This window comes from Diceros bicornis, chromosome 40 (genome assembly GCF_020826845.1).
Source record: "Diceros bicornis minor isolate mBicDic1 chromosome 40, mDicBic1.mat.cur, whole genome shotgun sequence".
Taxonomy (NCBI): domain Eukaryota; kingdom Metazoa; phylum Chordata; class Mammalia; order Perissodactyla; family Rhinocerotidae; genus Diceros; species Diceros bicornis.
Window position 1 is genome coordinate 10,855,543 of NC_080779.1, and position 25,250 is coordinate 10,880,792.

Consider the following 25,250-nt stretch of genomic DNA (forward strand, 5'->3'; position numbering starts at 1 on the left):
TTAGTAGGTTTTTGAATTCCAATTTTATTCTTTAAGACCAATCAGTCAGTCAAAATCTCTTGTTTTAGCCCTTTAGACTCTCAGACACCTTCTCTGTAATCCAGGGAGCAAAATGGCACTAAGTGTCAGTTCCATTTTCTTGGACTTCCCATTTCTCTTGACTCTTGGCCAAGAAATTCCTCACCACATTGGCACTCCCTAACTTTCAAGCAGATTTTTAAAATATATTTTGTCCTTTTTTTCTAGTTGTTCTCAGAAGATTGTTTGGTCTGGAACACTCAGTCCATTACTGCCAGAAATACAATTCCTTATTACCTCTCTTTTTGATTCTACTTGCCTCTAAAGAAAACATTTCAGGAGAGGTGGAATGGTCAATATGGCACTCATTTATCCAACTATGCAGCTAGCCATTAATTTTTTTACCTACGTCCCTAACCCTAAACCTTTGCTTTTACTGTGCTTACTACCAGCTTCAAAATAAGCTGTAAACTAAGAGTAAAACTGAGATTTCCTTCTTCTGTGACCACAAAGACAATGGCCCTCCTTTAAGAAGTAGGATAACTGAATTAACCCTTGCTGCAGCTGCAAATAGAAGACTGCATAGGAAAGATCATAAATTGTAAACCTAGAGGGAGCCTTAACGATCAAGTCTAGCCCCATTTTCTACTTGAAAGAAATTCAATCTCAGGAAAGTAGATGGACCAGCTTAAGGTCACACACCAAGTTATTTGCAGAGCTCAGACTATAAACCAGTCATTCTGCTCAGTCCACAATGTTTCCAATGCAATACAATGCCTTTACCTCTGAGCCATCCCGACGACTATTTCTTTTTATTCTGGTCTGTGTAAACTCCCATAATTTTTATAGGAGACTTAGAGTTCTAGTAAAAAATCATGGTTTATGTGGTTGAGTGTGATTTGGAGCTTCCTTTCTCACTTCAACCCTCCCATAGACAACATTTTAATTAGGTGACATTTAGTTTAAATGAGCTTCAAGCTCATCAGTGAAAGAAGAAATCAGCGAAACCTGTAATTTCTGTCATTTTTGTGATAGAGAAAGAAAGATGCTTACATGATGAAATGACCCCATTTGTTAACTATTTACTGTTCTGCTATGGATTTGCTGTAAGATTTTGGGTAAGTCACTTCACCGTTCTGGGTCTCCATTTCCTCATTGTTAAAATTAGAGAGACAGGCAAGGTCAGTGGATCTCAATCCCAGTTGCATATTAGAAACATCTAAAGAAGTTATAAATATACCTATACCTGGGCCTTAGCACCAAAGATCCTGTTTTTCTTGGACTGGGTGGGGCCCAGGCATCTGTATTATTTAAATGTTCCCAAGGCGTTTCTGATGTGCAGCCTGGGTTGAGAACCATTGCAACAGATGATCACCAACGTTATTTCCAAGCCTTAAACTATGATTCTGTGAATAATCTATCAGGAAATAGCTATATAGTTACATGCATATTTATAATAACAAATATAACACACCTTAAAATATTCCATTTCAAAATGCCTGCTTAAGATGCTTTAATTTACTTTAAAAAGCACTGAATTACCCAAAGCAAATATAATAAAGGCATAAGTATCCTAAACATGACAAAGTATTTTCTGACTAGTCAATTCTAAAATAGCATAATGTGATGTGACATGACATACAACATAATATACACATTTCTAGGCTTTCACCTTTTAACCAGAATCTCATTCTATTGTGAGGTCTTCAGGTATCCCTCTAGGACATAAGTCAAATTTGTTATTATTACTGGTTTCAAAAAACTATAAGGACATAACTTTTATTTGCAAAACAGTACTTACTTTAGAGATGCGAAAGAAGGAACAGTACTTATCATCCCAGTCTCTGCCATCTCAATGGCATGTTTTATTTCAAGCTTTTTATATAGGGACACAATGCTTGACTTGGGTTGGTTTTCCCGAATCAAAAGCTTCCGCAGGTATTTGTCATCAAACTTCTTAAACCTGGAATTAAAGAAAATCAAAGCTTCAATTAATTAATACTACACTGACTAAGAAAAACTTATTTTTACCAATAAAATCATTTCCACTAGTCCCAGGGAAAAAATTTAGTAAGCAGTGTTTAGTTATGCCAATAATTTTATTTATATACATATATATATACACACACACACACATATATATATTTTTTAATATGTGCATACCTGAATATATGTGTATATAAAATAAGTGTGTGTCTATATAGGTACAATTTTGTATATAGCCATGACATACATACATCCAATATTCACTAATTATAGATTAAAATACATATATTTCTACATTTCCTATTTCTCTGCTTCCCCTTTCAGCAAAGTTACTCAGAAGTATTAATACTCCCTATCTGCAATTCCTCTCCTCTGATTCTCTCTTGAACATTCACAAACCAGGCCTTTGCCTCCAATACTCCACTGAGGCTACTCATATTGAGGTCATCAGTGACCCCCACAATACAAATCCAATGGCCAATTATTAGTCCTCACCTTTCCTGACCTCTCCTGCTTAAAGCATTGTCTTTCAGGACACCACAACCCCCTGGGTTACCTCCTGCTTCTTTCTCAGCCTCTTTTGTTGGGTCTTTTTCTTCTTTCTGGCCTCTTAATGTAGGAGTGCCCCAGGGTTCAGTCCTTGGTCCTCTTCTCTACCTCCACTCACTCTCCTGGCGATCTTGCCAAGTCTCATGGATTTTAATGGCATCTCTAAGCCAATGACTCCCATATTTGTATCTCCAGCTCCAAGCTCTTTCCTAAACCCCAGAAATGAATATTCAGCTGCTTACTCAATATCTCCACTTGGATATCTAATAGGCATCTCAAACTTGACATGCTCAACCTGAACTGATCTTCTCCCACAGTTTTCCCCATTTCAGTTAATTACAACTCCACCAGGTCAAAAACCCTAATTTCACCTTTGATTCTTGTCCTTCTCTCATATTACATGCTATGGCCTGAATTGTGTCCCCCTAAAAATTCATATGTTGAAGTACCTCAGAATGTCATCGTGTTCAGAGATAGGGTCTTTATTAAATTAAAATGAGGTCATTAGGCTGGGCCTGAATCCAATGTGACTGGTGTCTGTATAATAAGAGGAAATTTGGACACAGACATGTACAGAGGAAAGACACTGTGAACAGGCAGGAAGAAGAAGGCCATTTGTAAGCCAAGGAGAGAGACCTGTAGCAGATCCTTCCCCCTTAGCCCTCAGAAAGAACCAAATCTACTGACACTTTGATCTTGAGACTTCTAGCCCAGAACTGTAAGGAAATAAATTTCCATTGTTTAAGCCCCCCAGTCTGTGGTACTTTGTTACAGCAGCGCTAGCAGACTAATACTCCATATCTACTCCATCAGCAATTTCTGCTGGTTCCACCACCAAAATGCATAGAAAATCCAACTATTTTTCACCACTTCTACTGACATCACCCTGGTGCACCATCATCTCTCAATGGATTCTTACAATGGGCACCTAATTGGTCTCCCCGCTTCCACCATTGCATTCCTACAGCCTATCTTCGATACAGAAGCCAGAGTGATCCTATTAAAATGTATTCAAACTATATAACTCCTCAGCATCTTACTTGAGTAAAAATACAACGACCTGGAGGCCCTACACAATTTGGAGCTGTACCTCTTGGTACTGTGCTCCTCTTATTCAGGTCCAGCCTCACTGGTGTCCTTCCTGTCTTGGAAATTTGCCACAATGCTCCACCTCTGGGCCTTTATATTTGCTAGTCCTTCTACTAGGAACACTCTTCCCCCACATACCTGCAGGGCTCATTTGCGGACCTCTTTTAAGTCTTTCCTTGAGAGTCATTTTCTCAAGAGAGCTTTTCCTATCCATCCTGTCAAAATTGCATACCACCCCCTGCAGCACTTCCTATTCTATTTCCCAGATATATTTTTCTCCATAGCAGTTTTTTTCCCTTGTAAAACCAGTGCCTAAACAGTGCCTGACACACTGTAAGCATATATGGTAGAATGGATGATTTGGTCCCAAGTCCTCCGTGTATCCACACCCTCTGCCATATTACTTGGCAATGTCCTTCCACCATGGACTAGGTGACCTGGCTTGTCCTGTTTCCTGCCACTGGTCTCAATAATGTTACTCGCTTTGTTCAATGGGCTATTAGCAGACATGATGACGGGAGCAGAGGCTTAAAATGGGCTTGTTCATTGAAGCGTGCCTCTTGTGCTCTCACAATTACCATAAGAAAAATATGCATGGAGTGACTCATTAGTCCCAGGACAAAGGTGAATGTTACATGAAGCAGAGTTAAGTCACCCCAGTCACATCAGAGAAGGCCAGCCAAGATCAGCTGACAACTAGCCAACCCACTGACGCATGAGCAAGACCAGTCCAGATCAACCCACCCCAGCCCAGACCAGTCAACTCTCAGCCTCCTGACTCATGCGGTTTTATAATAAGTGACTGCTGTTTTGAGCAGCTAAGTATTGGGGTGGTTTGTTATGTAACATTATTGTGCCAATACATAAATGAAACAGCATGCAATAAATATTTGTTGAGAAAGGAGTAAGCGTATTACAGCGATCACCATAAGCCCTGACACACCTGTGCTATGAAGAAGGTTAACCCACATTCTTGGTGCTACTCCTTTGTTCTAAATACTGGAGGGCTAGGAATAATTAAAGAGAGTCATCCTTAAAGTGCTTTGCTATACACTGGTCAGGACACTAAACACTGGGCCCACTTCTTTCTAAGTTTATTTTGAATTTCATGTTAGGCCCATTAAGCCAGGACTCCTGGCAGCAATACACCATCTTTTTGAACTTCTTTTATTATTATCATTGTTTTAGCTTTTCACTAATGATAAAAGGAAGAATAAACACTAAAGACAATGACATCTGATCTATTTAGCATAGGAATTGTGCACTCTCTTTCTCTGCTGTATTTCCACCCCTTTCATTTCTCTGCCAAGTTACACATAGGCGGTTCCTTTCTCCATCATTTTGCCAAGTTTGAGAAACTTCCCTATGCCATTACCCTCCCATTTCATTCTCAAAGGACCAAATGCCTCAAGAATTTTCTGGCAGGACCACCAAAAATTCACAGGATAAGGATTTCAGAGGAAAGGGAAAGAAACCCAACATACCTAAAACAATCATTTCTTTTTTATGTCATTTCTAGTAACATCAACAATTATGTACATACCAGAAATAGAATCTGAGCAGAACTAATTTTAAAAATGGCCTGTGTCAGCACCAAATCCCTCCATACCAGCTTCCCTGCCCTACCTGCCATATACAATGTACCTGACAATCCAGAAAATTATTTCAAATTTACCTGGAAAACACCAGGCATGGAAATATATAAGGGTTTATGAAATTATTAAATGAAGTATGTACACTGCAGAGAAAAATGGTGGATATGTAATAATATTACCTATCAAACATGGGCAAAGTCGGCCCTGCGACCTTTAGTATTTATAGTCCAAGTAGCCTAGCACCTGTAGATGTTTGCCTGGAACACGCTCACGTACCCCACAGATAGAGTGTCTCTGCCTGAGAGATAAGACATAGCCAGACTTTCCCTGACATTCCTTTGCCTGAATTCCAGACCAAATCCACATGATCACAGGGTGTATCTCTTCCTTCTTCTACCACTGCCCCAGGGCCTGCTGACCTGATTCCTACACCAACTCATCTCTATTTTGTTCCAGGAGGCAGAGGAGTGGTATAAATCTTTAGTCCAACTCTCACTTTGGAAAAGGAACAAACCATTCTGGGTCACTACTCTCCCTGATCCCTTTAGGGAAGGCCTGACAGGATGCCAGAGAAAGGGAGGAAAGTGACTGAGTTGAAAGTAAGAAGGTTAGGGGGAAACAGGCACGGCTATGAAGACAACAGAGAACGAGAAGCAAGGAAGTCTGTAATCCTGGCCAGGCGCAGACAAGGATCCATCTTCGTCAGGAAGGTCCCAGGGATGTAAAGCCGGGTAGTGCAGAAAGTCACAAGGCAGACAGTTAGGGTCCTCTGGTCTACCTCCCGCCTCCAAAAATATGAACACTGCCCAAGATTAATGGTCATTTGTTTCATATTTTTACAATGGAGATTTTAGTTTGCTATATTTTATTACTTTGTGCCCCCGTGAGGCTAACAGCACTCTCTCCACACAAATAAAATATTTTTCTTTTAGTTATGAAGTAAGACTAGGTCCAAGTGGCCTTTCTATATTAGTAAACAGTGTGGTCAGGCTTGTAAATGTTCTAGCACTAAAAGTATCCAAAATTCATTTTATCACTCACCTACATCACACATACATACACACACACACACACATACACACACACACACACATACACACACCTGTTTGCTGTGTGACAGTTTTGTTGCCTTTATTATATTTCAAAATTGTAAGGGCCTGAGTCTCTGGCTCATCCTCCTTATGTAGTCCATGATCAGGTCAGAACACGTGAGAAGAGTAAGCATTCAAAGATGCCCTTATGTGAAATTACATAAAATGGTAGTTTGGTCAACCTCACGTAAATTAGCAGTTGGGAGGGGATCTGTTAGCAAGTTAGGAAAGAAAAGCAAGAGGACAGGAGGAATTCACCAAATCTAGCTTAGACCCTGTCCCTCTGTCTCTAGGGACCAGCTGAAATGCAGCCTCCTTCAAGTCTTTCCTAGCCAGTGATGTGCTGGTAAATGTTAACAAATTGCTTTATGGGGAAAGAAAAGGCCCTGATTTGTAGCATTTGTCAGTTCCATGGTACACTCCTGCCATGGCTCATTCAAGCTGCCACCGTGGATGGCACTGACCGTGAAGTCAGGAGGCACAGTCAGCTGCCACCAGCCAGTGTGGGCTGGCTCCTGCACCCACTGTGCCCAACCCCGCTGTCAGCATTAATCCTGACCTCTTGATCCCATAAGTCTGTTTTCAGTGTTCTTAAAGCCTGCACCTAATTCTGCCTGGCTAGTCTACCTTTTCCACCTCAATGATAAGATCCTTGAAGAGAGGCACTGAATCTTATTTATCCAACACAGAGCCTTCAAAGGTAAAAAGAGAGATATAGATAGACACATTTCTATAAATGCACATAATCTTTCAGAGAAGTGTAGCTTTAAAACATTTGTTATTTCTGTTAGTCTTTTAACATCCTCAGGTGCTCTGAAGCTCTGTATTTGACAAAGCCCCTCAACACGTGTGGTGGAACAAATAGTAATGAAAACCCCAGTTTTCAAGCAAATAGACTGCATTCCTTAGCCTCCCCTGCAGTGAGAAATGCCATGTGACTGAGGCCTGGCCACAGAAAGCCAGGCCATGCGATATAACCAGAAGAGTTGTGTGGAAGCCTCTCATAACTTTGGTTAGGAGGAAGCTAGTACATATTTTGTGTCTCTTCATTATCTTTTTTCCTAGATTGCAGCCTGGAATGTGCACCTGATGGCTAACGCTGGAGCAGCCATTTTGGTCCAAGAGGAAACTCTGGAAATGGAAATTCTTGGTGGAATCAACCAGACAGAAGGGTCCTGGGACCACGAGGAGTCTGTGGAGCATAGTTCATGGATTAAACCCACATTGCCTACCTCTGGCTATTTACAAAAGAGAGAAATACGCTTCCATCTTGTTAAAGTTACTATCGTTCCAGGTCTCTGTTATAGCTGAAATTTATCTTGAAGAACATACTATGGCATAACATAGGAAAGATTTGCAACTCTGAAAAATAACACAAGTCAATAAGTCCTGCTTCCAGAGTGATCCAGAGCCACTTCATAATATAATGGCATAAGGCTTTCTTACTTGTCTCTCCAAAAGTTGTGACCCCAATGTCCACAAACATCTTCAATCCCAGTCTTCACATGATCAAAAAACTAAAACAGAAAAAGCAGGCTAATTGATTAATTTTTACCTGAAATCAGTAATTTCCACTCTATATCACGCCTAAACTTCAAAGAGATAGCCCTCGTGGTCTAGTGGTTAAGATTCAGTGCTCTCACCACTGTGGCCTGGGTTCGTTTCCCCATCAGGGAACCACACCACCCATCTGTCAGCTGTCATCCTGTGGCAGCTGCGTGTTGCTGTGATGCTGAAAGCTCTGTCACTGGATTTCAAATACCAACAGGGTCACCCATGGTGGACAGGTTTCAGCAGACCTTCCAGGCTAAGACAGCTTAGGAAGAAGGACCTGGCCACCCACTTCTGAAAACTTGGCCATGAAAACCCTGTGAACAGCGGTGGAGCACTGTCTGATATAGCGCCAGAAGGTGAGAGGATGGCACAAAAAAGGCTGAGCAGGGCTCCACTCTGCTGTACACAGGGTCGCTAGTGACTTGGTACTAACAACAAAAAAGCTTCACAGACCCTGATAGTTTTTGCTTTTTGGGTTTTTGTTTGTTTGTTTTCACTGAAAGCAATAAAATAATTCACCTTCAAACAAATTGACGTTTGTCATATTGATATTATGCCATTCTTAGATTATTTTTCTCATCATAACAGTTTGCTCATAATTTTGGAAAATACGAAATATGGTAATAATTGTCAAGTAGAAACATTTTCAGATTGAAAGAAGTTATAAGAGGGGATTCCTTGTCCCTCTACTCCTGCAGGAGTTCAGCAGGCTAACTTGGAGAAGCCATCGTGGGGCTATCTTCATCCCACACCCCCAGCTCACGCCTTTCTCAGCCGCCCTCTCTTTACCCTCTGCCATTTCCCCCTGCTTGGTGCCAAGCTGTCTGACTTATTCCAACAATTTTTTCTTTTATCATTTAAATTGTTAGACTACATTAACACCTACCCGACAATGGATTTCTTCACTGACAGCTTGCTGTTTCTTACTGGATCTCTTAACATCAAGAAACTCCACCAGTGGTCGGATAGTTATCCCCTGCAGAGGAAAAAAAGTGAATTTTCTTATAAAATAAAATTAAAAATTCAAGAATAACTTTTATTCTCCTAAGCTTTGATAACCAAAAGATATCTTGTTCCCAGGATTTAATATAGTATGTCTAACATTTTGTTAATTTTTCCTTCCCCTTTAATAGCTGGCATATTTCCAGAGGGTCACGTCCTAACACCTGCTGTTAGAAACAAATCATGGTCAACATGCAAGAAAGTGAAAAGTAACTCTGAAAAATAGAAAAAGAAGAAATTCTAAAAAATAATAATTCTCTGATTCCAAGTCAGAGGAATCACCTACTTGTTGTATTATCCATAGGAAACTTTTTAATGATTCTTTCATTCATTAATTCATTATAACAATTTTAATTAGCTTCTGGGGCATACAAGTCAGCAGCTTGGGAAATAGGGACAGAAAGATGCAGAGCTAAGGACCCCGGCTCTGGGACTTGGCAGTCTGTGGAGGGAAGGATTTACCAAAAACAGTTACAAGTAGGTAAAGGAGGAATGAAGAGATACACAAGGAGTGGCTCAAGAAAGGCTTGGTAGAGAGGGAACACCAGGTCGGAGGCTTAAAAGATGCTGGAAGCATATCCTAGCAGAGACCAAACACGGGCAAAGGATGAGAAAGGGCACAGAGTGGGTTTGAGCATGTTCACCGTGAACTTGGGAAATGGAGACAACCATGAGCTTTTCAGGAAGCGAGGAAGAGAAAAACGTTTCCTTAATATGATTAAAAAAAAAAAATCTACCATAAATCTATAGTGAACATCTGACTTAAAAATAAAAGCTTAAAAGCATTTCCGCTAGAACGAGGAACAACACCAGGATACTCCCCATCTGCTGTCTGACACAACCCTGCATGTCCCAGTCAATTAAATAGGAAAAGACAAAGGTAAAAGCACAGATAGTGAAAACAAAATGACAAGATTTTTGTGGCTCATGGATGACCTACTTTTTTGTCCTAAAAAATCTACAACAATTCTTTTTCATTTAAAAATAACAAGGAAGTTTAGTAGAGTGATGACAAAAATCAACATACACAAATCCATCCTATATTCTAATTAAAAAAACAAAATCAACACCTACACAATAGCAATGAAAACTATATAGAGAATATATATATAATACTAATATATACTAGCATATAATATATATATTAGTATACTCTATAGATACTAAATATCTATATATACTTATATACTCTCTCTACATATGTTTGTAATATATAATCCTATCATGAAATGCACAAAACCTTTACAAAGAGAACTATAAAACTTAAAAGATATTAAAGAGATTTGAGATTTAAAAAGACACATACAGTTCCTAAATGGGATTACTTAACAATATTATGATGAAAATTTTATCTCCATGTATATGCAATGTAATTCCAATAATATGTTCCAAAGGGTTTTTAACAGAACTTGAGAGGTTAGATCTAAATTAGTCTGGAAGCGTAAATGTAACCAGAAAAATTTAGAAAGAAAAGACTGATGGGGAACTTACAGATGTCAAAACAAACTATCAGCTAATGTATTTTAAATTATATGATACTGGCACTAAAATGGGCCAGGTGAGGAGGGGGTGAACGTGGTCAAGGAAGATTCCCAAGTTTTTGCTTGGTTGGTAGATGGCTGCCACTACTTAGCATGAAGAACCCATGTATCAGAGGGGTTATTGGATTTGTGGGGGTGGGGGAGTGGATATGTTCAGAGATGTTCCCTGCTATGAATTTGATTTCTGTCTCACTTCTCTGCATGTCTTTAAGTTTCTATGAATGCTTTTGATAATATAAAGCAACTGTAACACACACACATACATAAATATTTTAAAGGATGTCATCCATTTTGTTCCATCAATCCAGCTTTGGGCATTTTTCAGCTTAACTTTAACTTTCTGAAGTACGAACTGATTTCACCAAATCTGGGGTAAGACATACCTTGTGTTCTATTTGCATTTTAGTATGCCCCTTTGAAATAACATAGGAGGTAATAACAGTTTTCCAGCCAACACATACTCTGTAATTTTTCACTTACGTAAGTGAAAACAGGTGTAAACATGTGGTTTACAGAGATGGGTGATTTCATTGAGTTCCAGATTTCATGAAGCCATTAGTTTAATAATAGCTCCAGGAAAAAAATCAACAAAATCATTAATATTTTTAATACTATACAATGTGTTCTAAGGACACTAACTGTTGTTTCACATGCCTTTTTTCTATCAGTATTCATTTAGTAAGTAATAATGAGAGCCTGGTATTTGTAAATATAGGACATAAAAATAAGGAAAGAACACAGGGCCTTCCCCAATCCCTATGTTGATCCTTCCACTAGACGGATAATGTGGAAGTGAACGCACTGTCACAAATAAAACTGATCCACTACAGGAAGCCAGTGTGGCCTGGTGCCCAATCAATGCAAGTTTGTAAAAGTACAACATATTTTAGTTTATAATTAACAGAACGTATTGATCATATGCAATAGAGCATTGACACTGTCTTTTAAAAATATGTATTTGTTTAAACAGCTCCTTTAACAGTCACCCCTTCCTCTGAAGCACTTGCAGTTGTCACGTCATGCTCAATAGGGCCTATCTGATAGGTTCTGCCTTCCTTCCCCTTCCTCCCTCTCCCCCTCCTTCCTCCATCCATCCATTCTGGAGGTAGAGTGCATGGCATCTGTGTATGTCATATCCAGTTCCTCAAGCTGGATGTTACATTCTAGGAGCTTGGATGTCTGGCTGTAAGAGAGAAAAAAACACCTTAGAGAAGCCACCTTATTTTACCACGTTGGAAAATTCCTAATTTAGGTCACCTGGTGAGCAACTTGATAAGGCTTAGAAAATAGCTTGTTACCATCCATGTAGGTTAAAAAAATAAAGAAACCCCTTAGTTTTCCATCAAACCACTGAAAAACATATTTGCAAAGCATAAGTTAAATTTTCACCCATCCGTTCAGATTTGGCACAATAAACACAACACCTCTGAGCCAGGCCTGAGGGACTAAATTTTGCAAAAAAAAAAAAAAGGAGGTGGGAGGAACTATCTTATATTTCTTTGCTGATTTAGCAGGCAATTTCCAGGAAAACTTGAAGAAAGTATGGCATTAAAAAATATCACTATCATTGCTATGCTATCCTCTATAAGTCTTTCTCACATTTCAAACCCGGTCACAGAGATCACGAACCCAGCCGTACACACAGTATTTGTTTGAGTGTCGGAGAGTGGGATGAGAATAATAAAAGTGTTCACGGAGGTGCTCGGGCCCCTCACGCCGCAGTCTCAGCGCCCTCTGTTTATCCTTCTTTCAGGACTTATCGTACTGCCCAGGCATCAGTTGTCATGTCTGTCTCTTCCCCTAAACCATGCCTTTCCCTTCACTGTGTCATCAGTGTTTCTCTCTGCTGTACCAGCAGTGTTCAGACACGCTGCTGTGGTTCCCATCTGTGAAAACCAGAAACAAAAGCCCTTTTTTGGCACACATTCCCTCTGGCTGCCACCTCTTTCCTCTATCAGATCTCAACAGGGTTGCCTGGATCTCCTGGCTCCAATTTCTCTCTTATCCTTCGCCCGGGAATCCAAGCAATGGGGGTTTTGTCCTCACCATCCGCCCCAAGTGCTCTGGTGACACGGCCACTCATCATCAAGTGCTGCATCCAACAGTCCCTACTCTGTCCCCAGCTGACCTGACTTTGCAGATGCACCTGTCACAGTTCCTAGAACCCTGTCCTTCCTGAACACTTGCTTCATTTGACTTCTGAATAAGCCCCTCCTGACTTTTCCCCCACTTTACTAGTCACCTTTTTCAGTCTCCTAGGCTGGTTCCTCAACATTTTCTTGACTTCTAAATGTTAGCATGCCTTCTTTTCTATGTTCTTTCTGTACTCACTCCTTGAATAGTTTCTTCCAGAATCATGCTTTAAAAACCATCTATAGGGGCCAGACGGTGGCACGGGGGTTAAGTTCGCATGCTCCACTTTGACAGCCCGGGGTTTGCAGGTTCGGACCCCAGGCACAGACGTACATATGGCTCATCAAGCTGTGGCAGCATCCATATACAAAATAGAGGAAGATTGGCAACAGATGTTAGCTCAGGGCCGATCTTCCTAACCAGAAAAAAAAAAAAGAAAAAAAACTATATACTGTTGTTAGTGCCATCAAGTGGATTCTAACTCCTGGAGAGCCTGTGTACAGCAGGGTCTTTTTGCACCATCCTGTCACCTTCCAGCCCTATATCAACAAGTTCCGCTGCTATCCACACAAAGTTTTCATGGCCAATTTTTTCAGAAGTGGGTGGCCAGGTCCTTCTTCCTAGTGTATCTTAGTCTGGAAGCTCTGCTGAAACCTGTCCACCATGGGTGACCCTGCTGGTATTTGAAATCCTGATGGCACAGCTTTCAGCATCACAGCAACACACAGCCACCACAGTGTGACAACCGACAGATTGTCCTGACCAGGAAACGAACCTGGGCTGCAGCAGTGAGAGCGCTGAATCTTAACCACTAGACCACCAGGGCTGGCTTTTATATACTGATGAGTCTTAAATTTCTATTTCCCACTCTGGCTTCTCCCATAAATTCTAGACCCATGTATACAATTGCCTATTCAATACCTTCATTCGGATGTCCAATAGGCTAATGCTCATGTCCAAAACCAAACACCTAATTTCCCATCCTTTAAGCCCAATACTCCGTTGGTATTAAATTAAATATCACCTTCTTGGGCCTGCCCGGCGGTGTAGTGGTTAAATTCGTGCGTTCTGCTTTGGCAGCCCAGGGTTCGCCAGTTCGGATCCCGGGCACGGACCTACTCATGGCTCATCAAGCCATGCTGAGGCAGCGTCCCACATAGAAGAGCTAGAAGGGCCTATAACTAGGATATACAACTATGTACTGGGGATTTGGGCAGAAAAAAGAAAAAGAGGAGATTGGTAGCAGATGTTAGCTCAGGGCCAATCTTCCTAAAAAAAAAAAAATCACCTTCTTTCACCTAGTTGCTCAGTCAAAAACCCTTGGGACTATCTTTTACTGTTCTTTCTCTCACATCCTAAATTATTCACCTACACTTTTCCTTCTTAAAAACATCTTTGCTCATTTTATTGTAGGAACAGAATAAATTTTTCTGAATTCCATCTAATTCTACTTAGTAATGGTACATGTTAATTAAAAATAGAGATGTGTCATTATTACATTATGTATGCATATATATGTATATATACGTGTGTGTGTATATATATATATGTGTGACCATTTATTGAAGGCCCTCACAATGTCTATAAAATAGTCGGCAACATCATTTCAGTTTGAGAGGCTAAGTCAGCAGAGGTGAATTTGATTGTTGGGAAAGGCCACCCCACCACGGGTCCTGAGTGTTCCCACACATTCTTGCAAGATGTGCCAATAACACAAGGCCCTGACTGCTTTTTACCCAGGCTGTTTCTCAGGGTTGTGTTTGCAATGAGGAACCTTGAAAGAGGAGGTAATGTCACCCTCCAGACAAAGGGTGATGGATCCTCAAGCTCTGGGTCTGTCTCCTATAATGCAGCCCACTGCACGTGCACACATCCATCATGGGCCCAGTATGCCACGCCCATGGGACTAACACGAAACCACCATGAAGCACTATCTACTGCTTTTGCCATGAGTAATAAAGTCCTATGTCTCTGACCCAGGAGTCATGTGTCTTCTCCCAGCATCCATGAAAGTTTAACAGGCTAACTTGTTAACTTGCAACTAGAGAAAATCCAAGACAGGTCACAGTCCTGGACGGTGAGTTACAGCAGACACAACACCAATGTGCCAGGGAGGCCAAGAGAGACTGCTGTCTCTTGAATTCCAGTCAGCCTTGCTACGTGAAGGACTTCTAGATGACCACTGAGTGGAATTCCAGAATTCCGAGGATCTGCTTTATGTGTATAGGGATAAATTAAATAACAACTAATGTATTCTAATCATTTTTCCTTTCAAAGAAAAGAAAAGTACATTGAGAGGCATTAGTTTTTCTTTCTTCTGGTACCATTTTACTTAATGTTATCATTAAAACACAGCAAATCATCAGGTTAAAACCTTGCATCAGGTTCTGTGTTTACATACATATTTCCTCCCTACTGCCTGGGAGGGAGGGACCGTTATCCAGATCTTACAGCTAAGTAAGTATCTCCTTCCAGGTTTCCTTCCCTGAGTTTTTAAATTATTGATGTATTCTGGAAAAAAGATCCTTTCTGAAGGGAGTGTGTGTGTTATCCACATGTGTGTGCATGTGTGTGTTCACAGTCTCTTAACAGCCAGTGGTGGGGAGGAGAATGGGAGGGAGAGAAATGGTCAGCGTCAAGGACCCAAGCAACATCCCTTAGTCTCCGCTCTGTGCGCAGACAATAGCGAAGAGGAGAGGGCAGCAGGCGTGCAACTATGGCGATTCCTCTTCCCCACACATCACAGTGAACTCTGCCAGGTTATCCTTAAACCTAATCAGAGGAGAAGACCATCCATGAGGTTTGCTTGCAGACTCCAAATATTGAGCCCCAAAAATCTCCATCACCAAAGAGTTAACTTGATACATTTACAAAATCAAATATAGACAATCCATCCTAAACTATTTTGCTTGTTGCCTCTGCTGTTTTTAATTTGTCACATTAAAAACTTTGTTAATCAGTGTTAAATATTGATATACATGGTGTCCATTCAAAGTGGGTGTGTAGGCTTTGAATGTGGGGAATCAAAAACTCACTTATATATTTGGGTTGAGCTATGATTCCAAAAATCCAAAATACTATGAGTGTAATGATATTATATAATCACCTATACACACACATTCAATGAACAATAGTATACATTTTTGTCATACTTTTCTTTTTTCCTATGCTATGTTTGTTCTGATTGTAGAAATGTAATTTTATGTCTGTTGAATCTAAGAACTAAAAAATTTGAGCTTATATTTTGTACGTCCTCTCTTGAATTACATCTTTCTAGTAAGTCATTTTCATTGTACTTTACCAATGCACATGTACATGATGTTGGGAGGGCTCTGGTTTTGCACTGTAGATATTTGAGAAGCACTTGTGTAGACAGTAACAGCTAACACATTCATCTCCAAACGACCTAGTTCCTTGTTGCACTAGACTGACATGGTCCTATTTTCGTATGTGGTACTCACATATGACACCTTAAGTTCTGAGAGCACGCAGAGGAGTCCGGAGCACTGACTAAGCCTCAGCAAGGTTTGCTGTGGGTGGTAAGGACAGGGCAGCTGGCCTAGGAAGAGACGGTGAGTCACTCACCCCTGCCTGACGTTTCTCCTCGAGCACAGTGCCCCAGGATGCTCCTGAGAGATTAAAACGCTCAAGGCAAAATTGATTCACTCCACAATCCTGCTTCAGGCAAAGTGTGATAGTAGCAAAATGGATGACTTGTTACAAGGATCCTATAAACACCACAGAAGAAAGATGAAGCCAAGAACACTTGCTTCTCCTCACACCCAGGTGTCTCCCCGAGTATAAGAAAGGGACTCAAAACAACATGGGATGGTTGAACCGAAACTAGTATATACAACCATAACTGAAACTGTTGAAACCATAACCTGGTAAATAACGATTTTTTTTAAGTGAGGTCACTAGAGCTCAGTAGTTCTGAGCCTGCCTGTGGAGTCAGAGTCCCTGGCTCAACCTCAACTTCCATCTGTTACCAACACGTGTCCTCGGTCAGTCTGCTTTCTCTCTTTGGGCCTCAGTTTCCTTAGCCGGGGGTAACACTGGTCTCTTTCCCAAAGGTTGGTTTTGAGGATGACAGGAGATTATGCATATAGGAAAGCCCTTGTCCGAGTGCCTGACACCAGGAAGCCACCACGGATGGGTACCGGCATTATAAAGCTGCTGATGACAAAGACGAGGACGCAAAGTGGTCATTTCTTAACTTAGAGAGGGTCTCCAAAGCATACTTCTCCAGGATTGCTTGGACAAGACAACCCATTGTCCCCAGTGTTGGGGGTACGCATGAGTGAAGGATGAACTGCTTTTTGGAAAACCAACTAGAAAGAAGGAGAAGTACAGTGAGCTACAATAGAGTACTTACTATGCACCGGGCACTCCACTAGGCACTTAGAGCTAAGACCACACTGGTTTTGACTCCCTGCTCCACGTTTACTGGCTGTGTAAACTTGGGAAAAGCATTTAACCTCGGTTTTAGTGCCTCAGTTTCCTCATCTATAAAATGGGAACAACAGCAGTGACTTCTCCTCGAGTTTCAAGCCAGGGAATAGTTATCAGGATTAAATGAGTTAATGTGAAAGGTGCTGACACCCGGGTCAGGCACCAAGCAAGTGTTCTGGAACTAATCGTTAAACAAGAATTAAAAAAAGACAAAAACATCTCCTGCTTTTCCTCCTTTGTCACTCATCACTCCTGCTCAGCCTCCTTGCCTGCTCTCCTCTCCTCCCCAATGTCTGAAGGTGGGGCAGCCCCAAAGCCCACTTCCCGGTCCTCTTTTTTGGTTCCCTTGATGCACATTTCACTCCCTTGGCGATCACTTCCAGTTTCATGGCTTCAAATACCAGCTAACTGCTGAGGACTGAGCTCCTTCCTGAACTCCAGAATCACAGGACCCTGCCTACTCATCACCTCCACCTGGAGGTCTATAGCCACCCCTAACCCAGCATGCTCATAACCAAGCCACCGATCTCCTGCTCCCATATCCTCCACCCGCAGCCTCCCCCTTCCCACCTGAGGGCACCCTTCCAGCTGCTCAGACCAAAAACCCTGGAGCCCTCCGTGAGTCCTCCTTCCCTCACACCCCAAGTCCAGGCCATCAGGGAATCCAGCAGCTTCCCCCTCGAAGCTCTCACCCTTCTCACCAACTGTACTGCCACCACCTGGTATCGCCTGATGACTGCACCAGCCCCCACACTGCTTTCCCACTTCTCCCCTTTCTTCCAAACAGACTCATCTCGCAGGGCCCAGGGTGATGCTTTTACAAAGTAAGATAAAACACATCACACTTCTGCACAAATCCTTCTGATGGCTTCCACCTCACTTGGAGAAGAGCCAAAGTCCTGACATGAGCCTGCATGGCCTACATGATCCAGGACTCCAGAATCTCCCTCACCTCACTCACCCCACTCCCCCTCCAGCCACACCAGCCAGGAACACCCTGCCTTCACACCTTCACCCTTTACTCCCATTTGCCTGGAATGGTCTTCAGCTTAGCTAATTCTTTCACCTCCCACAAGCCTTTGCTCAAACGTCATTTTTTTTCATTGTTGCTTTCCATGACGATTCTATTTAGAATTGTAAGGCCCTCTCCACTCCTCCATCCTCACGATGCCGGACGCCCTGTCCTTACTGTATAGCATCCTTCACCCCTAACATACGCTACAATTTACTTACTTATTATGTTTTCTGTCTGGTGTCTGCCATCCCCCCTGGGATGTAAGCTTTGCAAGCACAGGGATATTTCTGTGTTTGGTTCACTCATGGATCCTCAGCTCCTGGAGCACTGCCTGGCACATAGTAGGAGCCCAGTGCATATTTATGAAATGAATATCTACAAGATATAATCTCCTAGGGGCTGGCTTATTAACTTAAAGAGATGGATTAACTTGAAAAGTCAGGATCCTGACACAAGCCCATGCTCTTCCCACCACTCTCTCTTCCTCCCAATATTAAACCTGGATTCACTCATCCCACCCTTCCAAGGGACACACTGCCAAGCATCCACTCACGTCAAATAGCTGTTGGAAGGTCATCACACAACTAGCATTTCACCCATTATTATAGTTACTAGGTCAGAGAGCAGGACAAATGACAGGGATTAGCAAAGCGCAGTTCATAAGTTTCTGGTAGTAAGCTTAGATCACTTAGCTGAGTTTCCTTAAACAACAATCCTCTGCGTAGACCGAAGAACCAAATTGGACCCTCTTAGGCCCCCGCACAATCCAGTGACATGAGGAAATATCGTTTTCCCTAAAACATAACTACCAAAGCTTCAACATACCTTTGCGACATTGCATTCTGTAAAAGGACTCCCTTGTGATAAAAAGAGCTCGTTTGCTCCTGGGAAAGAGAGATACTTTGCTGGGAGAAAGACCTCTACTCACCAGGATGAAGACAGTAAAGAAGATAACTACAATCGCAGCGGTAATGAACAGCTTTTTACGAGGAAACACAGCAGCAGGAAGGAGAAACACCAGCGCAAAGCAGATGGCACCCCGGAGCCCTCCGTAGGCAATGATGAACTGATCCTTGAAGGTCAAGGGAATCGTCCGGAACCAGTTAATGACCTGAGTCAGGACAAAGACACCTGAGAAGAAAAACAAAACCAAAGAAAACAGACTGTGTGAGGCCAGAACAGGAAAATACGGAGACTCGTTTTCTGTTCCTCTGTGACAGGGCAAAGTATTTAAGAATAGGCTTCACGATCTTTTCCCTTTTCCTCTGCCTTACTAGTACTAGCAGTCTCTTGCGCCTTTGTTGTTCCAGGATAATGGGTGAAATTCTGGAATCAGAGAAGCCAAGAGAGGTTAATTTGACTTATAGCAAAGGCATGAATATATTCAGGGAAGGAAAGAATATACCAGGAAAGGGGGAGAGGAGGAGGAGGGGGAGAGAAGGAGAAAAAGGAGACAGAGAAGGAAGAAGACAAAGAAAACGAGGAGGAAGAGAAAGAAGGACATGAGGAAGACACAAGATGAAGTAGCAGCAGCAAAGGGGACGGACAAGAAGAAGAAAGCCCCATCTTTCCGCGAGTGGTGCTGAATGCTCATTTGGGAAACAAGAGCTCATTACCCAGTGCTCGCCAGATCAGACAGAAGGCCAGGGTGAAGCAGACGAAGGCCCAGTTCCACTCGTGGTTCTTCCCAACGGTGGACACGCCCATGAAGATGAAGATCAGGGTCTCGCTGACACTGCTCAGCATCTTCATGAAATACTTGATGGTCGTGTAGGATTTTTGAGATACATTTTCTTCCACATACTTATTCATAGTCATTGCACACGCGGTGATTCTGCAAGAAGAGAGGCAGCTTCTATTTACACATGACAATGATCCTAATCAGAATATAAAAGTCAGCACTTAAGAGCTAAATTATAGCTCTACTCTCTGCCCATGACTACAATGTTATTGACTGATTTTTATAAGCGAATGAGATTTGCATCCTTGGAAACCTTACTATCTCCGGAGTTCTTCATCAATACCCATGGCTCCAACTACTCGGCTCCACCCAGCTTTCTAGTACCCACAGCTCTCCTTAACCCAGAGCCACATTCTCAAAGGTCTATGGACATTGGTACCATCAGCTCTGCTGTCAGCATCACAAAGAAAACAAGTCCATAATAATTTCAAAACCCACTGTCTTCCTATGAAAACATGTTCATCTTCTCTATCCCTCTATTGCCTAAAATCCTAAACTTCAAACTACGGTGGCATTCGACTCCTCTCTCCCGCCACATCTCTTCAGTGACCCCCCATCACCATCTAATTGGTCACCAATTGTTTTTGATCCCTCACCTTGAATATCTTGGACCCACTCACTCTTTTTTATCCCAATGCCTTAGTTCCAGGTCTCATTTCTATTTATCTACTGTATCCACTTCTGGGAAATTCAAAATGTATTGATAGGCTCTGAGAAGTCCTAAAGGAAAGAAACTCTCTCGCTCATTTTCCCCAGCATTTCCAACACCTCGGGACCCCAGAGCTCTTTATGTCCCTTCCCATATATCTATTTTAAGACAGCACTTGTGCACACTCTTGTGAAGGAAGGGCTCCAGGATCAAGTACATACTCCTAAATTGGACACCTGAAGCTCTTCACACTCTTCCCTCAGCAGACAATCCAGCTTCCCATCCTACCCTCTCTTCACCCAGCATACACCATATGCCTCGACTGTCTGTAATTTCCCAAACACGCCCTGCTCTTTGCTGTCTTCCAGCCTCACTGTACACATACACTCTTCTCTGCCTGTAATTCTCCCCCTGACCAATTCAAATGCCACCCACAGAGGGAAATTTAGTATGAACTGCCTGACAGCTCATACTAGGTTCCACTAAAAGAGACATAGTTACTATAAAGTACCAAAAGGACTTCATCAGATGACACTGTAGAACGCAACGGAAAGACAGAATGCGAGAGAACCTCATGCCCTCCACTGAGTGACAACCGTGCCATAAACCAACTGCTGGTCATCACCTATGACCTCTTCCACATGCTCGTCACTCTCAAACTACAGTGACTCTGCATGCACTCCTCCTGCTCCCTCCAACCACTGCACATGGTCTTCCTTACCCTGAGATTCCTGACGTTTTATGAAAATCCCCCTACTGTGAGCACAAGGATAGGTAGAAGAATGCAGCCTACAGGCTCCCTGAGTTAAGATCTAAACAGGCAACCATGAACACATTTCACCGTAAGGAACAGACTTGTTCCTTACACAGAAACATGTGTATTTATTTTTGCGCCCCCTATTAAAACAAAACAAAAATCCCACCAAGCCAAGGACCATGCATTTAGCCACGATGTCACTGTCCCCAGAATGGGCGGGTTTTTCTTTCAGATTTATATGAGTGAGGAATGCATAACTCATGTGGTTCCCAAAACAAAGAGTGCCTTATTAAATGGGCTAACAAAATTTAGTAGCCACAAACACACAGCAAAGCCTTCAAATAGCTGAGGGCGTAGGTAATAATGGCCAACGTTTACAGCACCTCTACCCTGTGCACGGACTGTGCAAACGCTTTGCCTAGATTACATCAGTTCAGTCTCATAGCAAGCGTCTGAGGCAAGTTCCGTTATCATTCCATTTTGCAGATCAGAGAACAAAGGCAGACAGAGATCCACTTACTCAAGATTACACTGCTAATAAATGATGGTGCCAGGATTTTAACCCAGGCAATCTGGGTGCTGACTCAAAGCTAGCGCTGTTAAGGACTTAACCCGTGCCCTTCTTAAACTCTCAGTGAACCCAATTATCTCTGATAGGAGAGAGGTCTTAATCCCTTGCCAAGCCCTTTCTCAGGCACAAGGCTGTTTGCATCAGCTTCCTATGGCTGCTGTAAGAAATGAGCAAAAACTTAGTGGCTTACATCAACACACATTTATCATATACTTCCAGAGATCAGAAATCCAAAATCACTTTCACTGTCTTCTTGATTTGGGGCTAAAATAAAGGTGTCAATAAGGCTGTACTCCTGGAGGCTCTAGGGGAGAATCTGTTCCTGCTTTTTCTAGTTTCTGGAGGCTGCTTACATTCCTTGGCTCATGGTTGCATCATGCCAACCTCCGCCTCCCTGCTCACATCTCCTTCTCTGACTCTGATCCTCCTGCCTCCCTCTCCTAAGGATCCCTATGATTTCATCAAGCCCAGCTGGATAGCACTGTTACCTCCCCATCTCAAGACCCTAATTTAATCACATCATCAAAGTCCCTTTTACCACGTTAAGGTAACACATTTGCAGGTTCTGGGGATTAGGATCTTCGGGGGCCGTTATTCAGCTAACCACACTGGTGCTGCCATTCACCTCCCTTGTGTGGTGGCCACAACCAAGTGCATGTCCCAAGATGAGCATGGCCAGAGCTGCTCACATGTGCTTGGTGGCAGAAGCTAGTGGGAGCTCTGTTACAATGACCTGACATAAAACACCGGCATCTCCACCAGCAAGCACTAGAGACAGGGGAGAACAGAGTGGAGAGTGGCATCTCTGAGCGAGCCTATACAGGACATCTTGCCAGCACCCACCCAGAATAGAAACCACTTGTTAACTACATGTCTGAACATCTTCATGCTTCATATTTTGGTTTAATTTTTCTTTAACCAGACTTTAAAAAGTAAGATTTGCCCAATACAAAGTAATGAGGGCACAAGCCAGAAACTGATTAAGGATCTGAACCATATGTTTTATAAAGAAAAGACATATACACAGCAACACAAACTAATTAGCCTTTCCTAAATGTTGCCAAGTTGAAAGTTTGTAACAAAAACAATTTATAATAGCCATATTACTTTTTGAAATTCTCTAATCCTATGCAAAAGATGCTTCAAAATGTTTTTATTATAAAGCATTTAAGCTTTGACACAAATGTGGAGAAGAGTAAACACCACAGTACCCACTACCCAGCTTTCTCCAATCATTTTTATTTTTTAAAATAAAACATCAGGTATAGAGTTGAAATCCCTACATTTCTCATACAAATCTATTTCCTTCTTTCCCTCTTAGCTTTGGATTGTTTTATCATTCAAAGAAGTGATTTTTAAAAGGCTGGAGAATGTCATTTTCGTGAATGTGCTAAACATTTCCCTCTGAGATCACATTCGCATCAGCACCTGGTGAAATGCAAACCATATGGGCCAAAAGTCCTCAGTTCATCACATGAGCTATTGAACAAAATTTTCTATTCAGAAATGACTGAAAAATATAACTTTGGTGTAAGAATAAAAACTAAATGAATTTTACATGAATGTCCACAGGATCAATTTCCCATTGCTTTGTATCCGTAACATGACACCAGGAGCGATTCTCACGTCTGCCAGACACCTCACTGTAACGTAACACCATTTCCTACCAGCATCCGTGAGAGCCTTGAGGGAAGAGCGCCCTTGGTGGGCCCTAGAGGCCCAGCGCCTGGCGGTGCCCTGTTCAGGAAGTGTGGGCACGTCCATGACACTGATGCACCCTACGGGCTGGGGACAAGTGTTCCAAACGTCCCATTCTGGTATGTCACGTACAGCTTAATGCACATGGCCTCTCAGGCAAAGGCCAGGAAGTGTTTTCATTGCAAAGCGGTTTTTTGCTGGAGTGTAATCTGACCTGAAGTCAAACCACCTCACTTCAATAACATCACAAGTACACAAAACTACAAAAGAGCTGGTCTCCCTAATTAGGGAGGTACACACAAATAGAGTCTCCCAGGAATCGGGAAGAATAAAACCTTCTCTGTTCCCTTCGTAGATCATCATCTACAGCTGGTAGTCTTAACTAGCACCGAAAGTTTGAGTCTCCTTCATTTTTCTACAAGAAGCACAAGAAACTCACAGAGCTGGGGAATGGTGCAGGCTGGTGCTTGCCTGGCCTCAGCCTTACTGAGTTTGGAGTATGTGGCCAGGAGTGTCCTGGGGTACAAGGTCACATCACAGCATATCACAGTGGCACTGCACGTTACAGAGAGGTGAGCTTTCTTCCTCCATCATCATGTGAACACGCACAGATTTCATGCCTGAAGTCCACAGCCTCTCATCCTCATTCTGAACATCGGTGTGATAACAGCCAACCAAAACAATAACCTAAATAGACTCGTTACATTTTAGAAAATTCTAGTTGAACTTAACTCTCAAGTTCCCTCCAACATAAAACTATAGGCCTTTAGAATTCCCAATATGACCTTACTTTTATTAGCTCGGGTCACTGAATTATCTTTTTTCTCCCTTTCCATGCCTGTCTCTCTTTCCTAATCTTCATATTCAGTTAATATGACTGGGAACAATTTAATAGCAACCAACATTTTCCTAGCATCTACTCGGGGTCAAGTTCCAGGCTAAGGTCTTGGAAGGTGGAAGCAAATAAGATGCAGCTTCTACTTTCAAGAGTTCACAGTCTAAAAGGAGAAAGAGTCATGAAAGATAATTGTAACACAACTCGGCAAGTGCTAAAAGTGGGAGGGGAATGATGTTTCAGGAGTGAAGGAAAGGAAATCGCTACTTCTGTCACAAAAGAGGGGCCATCTGAGCAAAGTCTTTACGGATAAGTGAAGAGCTCACCACGCAGGAAGAAGAAGAGGGAAGTAAGTCAAGGAAAAGAAGAGGCCATGTGCAAAGGCATGAAAGAAATAAACAGGTTGGTACATTCAGGGAACTGCGGAATGATTCTGTTAGCTGGAGAGGAGGGGGTGATAATGTTGAGATGAGGATAAAAGAAGTTAGGGGCCAGATAATGACAAACAACACTTTATATTTTATGCTTAGGAGTTTAAACTTTATTCTATAGGCTGGAGGGAAAAATGAGAGATTATATCTGATCATATAATTAAGTCTATTTCCCCAACCCAACTGGAAGCTTCATGAGGAAAAAAAAATGTGCCATCAATGCTTAGCATAGAGTTTGGCACATCAGCAATGTGTTTCGAATCAATGACTATGTGGGTGAATTGTTAACAGGAATGGTGGTGTGGTATGGACAGATCTGTGTTTTAGAAAGAGAACGCTGAAGTTACATGTGGAGGATAGATTTGGAGGGACACGAACCTAGAGGGTGGAGTCAGTTTGTTTCTTGCAATGGTTTGTCATCTTGTTTTCAAAACCCGTTGCATCCTTTGACCCATGTAACATTCCAAAACATGCCCATGTCTCGACAGGTGTTAGGTTCCATTCCATGGGACCACATAGCGATAACGTATGTACAGAATTCAA

General features: G+C 42.1%; 1 protein-coding gene across 1 annotated transcript in view; it reads right to left on the reverse strand.

The window, feature by feature from the left end:
* Positions 1-25,250, reverse strand: part of SLC9A2 (solute carrier family 9 member A2) — a 96,422-nt gene that overhangs the window by 18,448 nt on the left and 52,724 nt on the right. The window contains exons 4-8 of the mRNA XM_058534657.1: positions 19,642-19,859; positions 18,954-19,156; positions 8,769-8,858; positions 7,775-7,845; positions 1,820-1,981 (exon numbers count right to left, since the gene is read on the reverse strand). Of these exons, the coding sequence (XP_058390640.1) occupies positions 1,820-1,981; positions 7,775-7,845; positions 8,769-8,858; positions 18,954-19,156; positions 19,642-19,859 (744 nt within the window). The remainder of the gene's footprint in view (positions 1-1,819; positions 1,982-7,774; positions 7,846-8,768; positions 8,859-18,953; positions 19,157-19,641; positions 19,860-25,250) is intronic.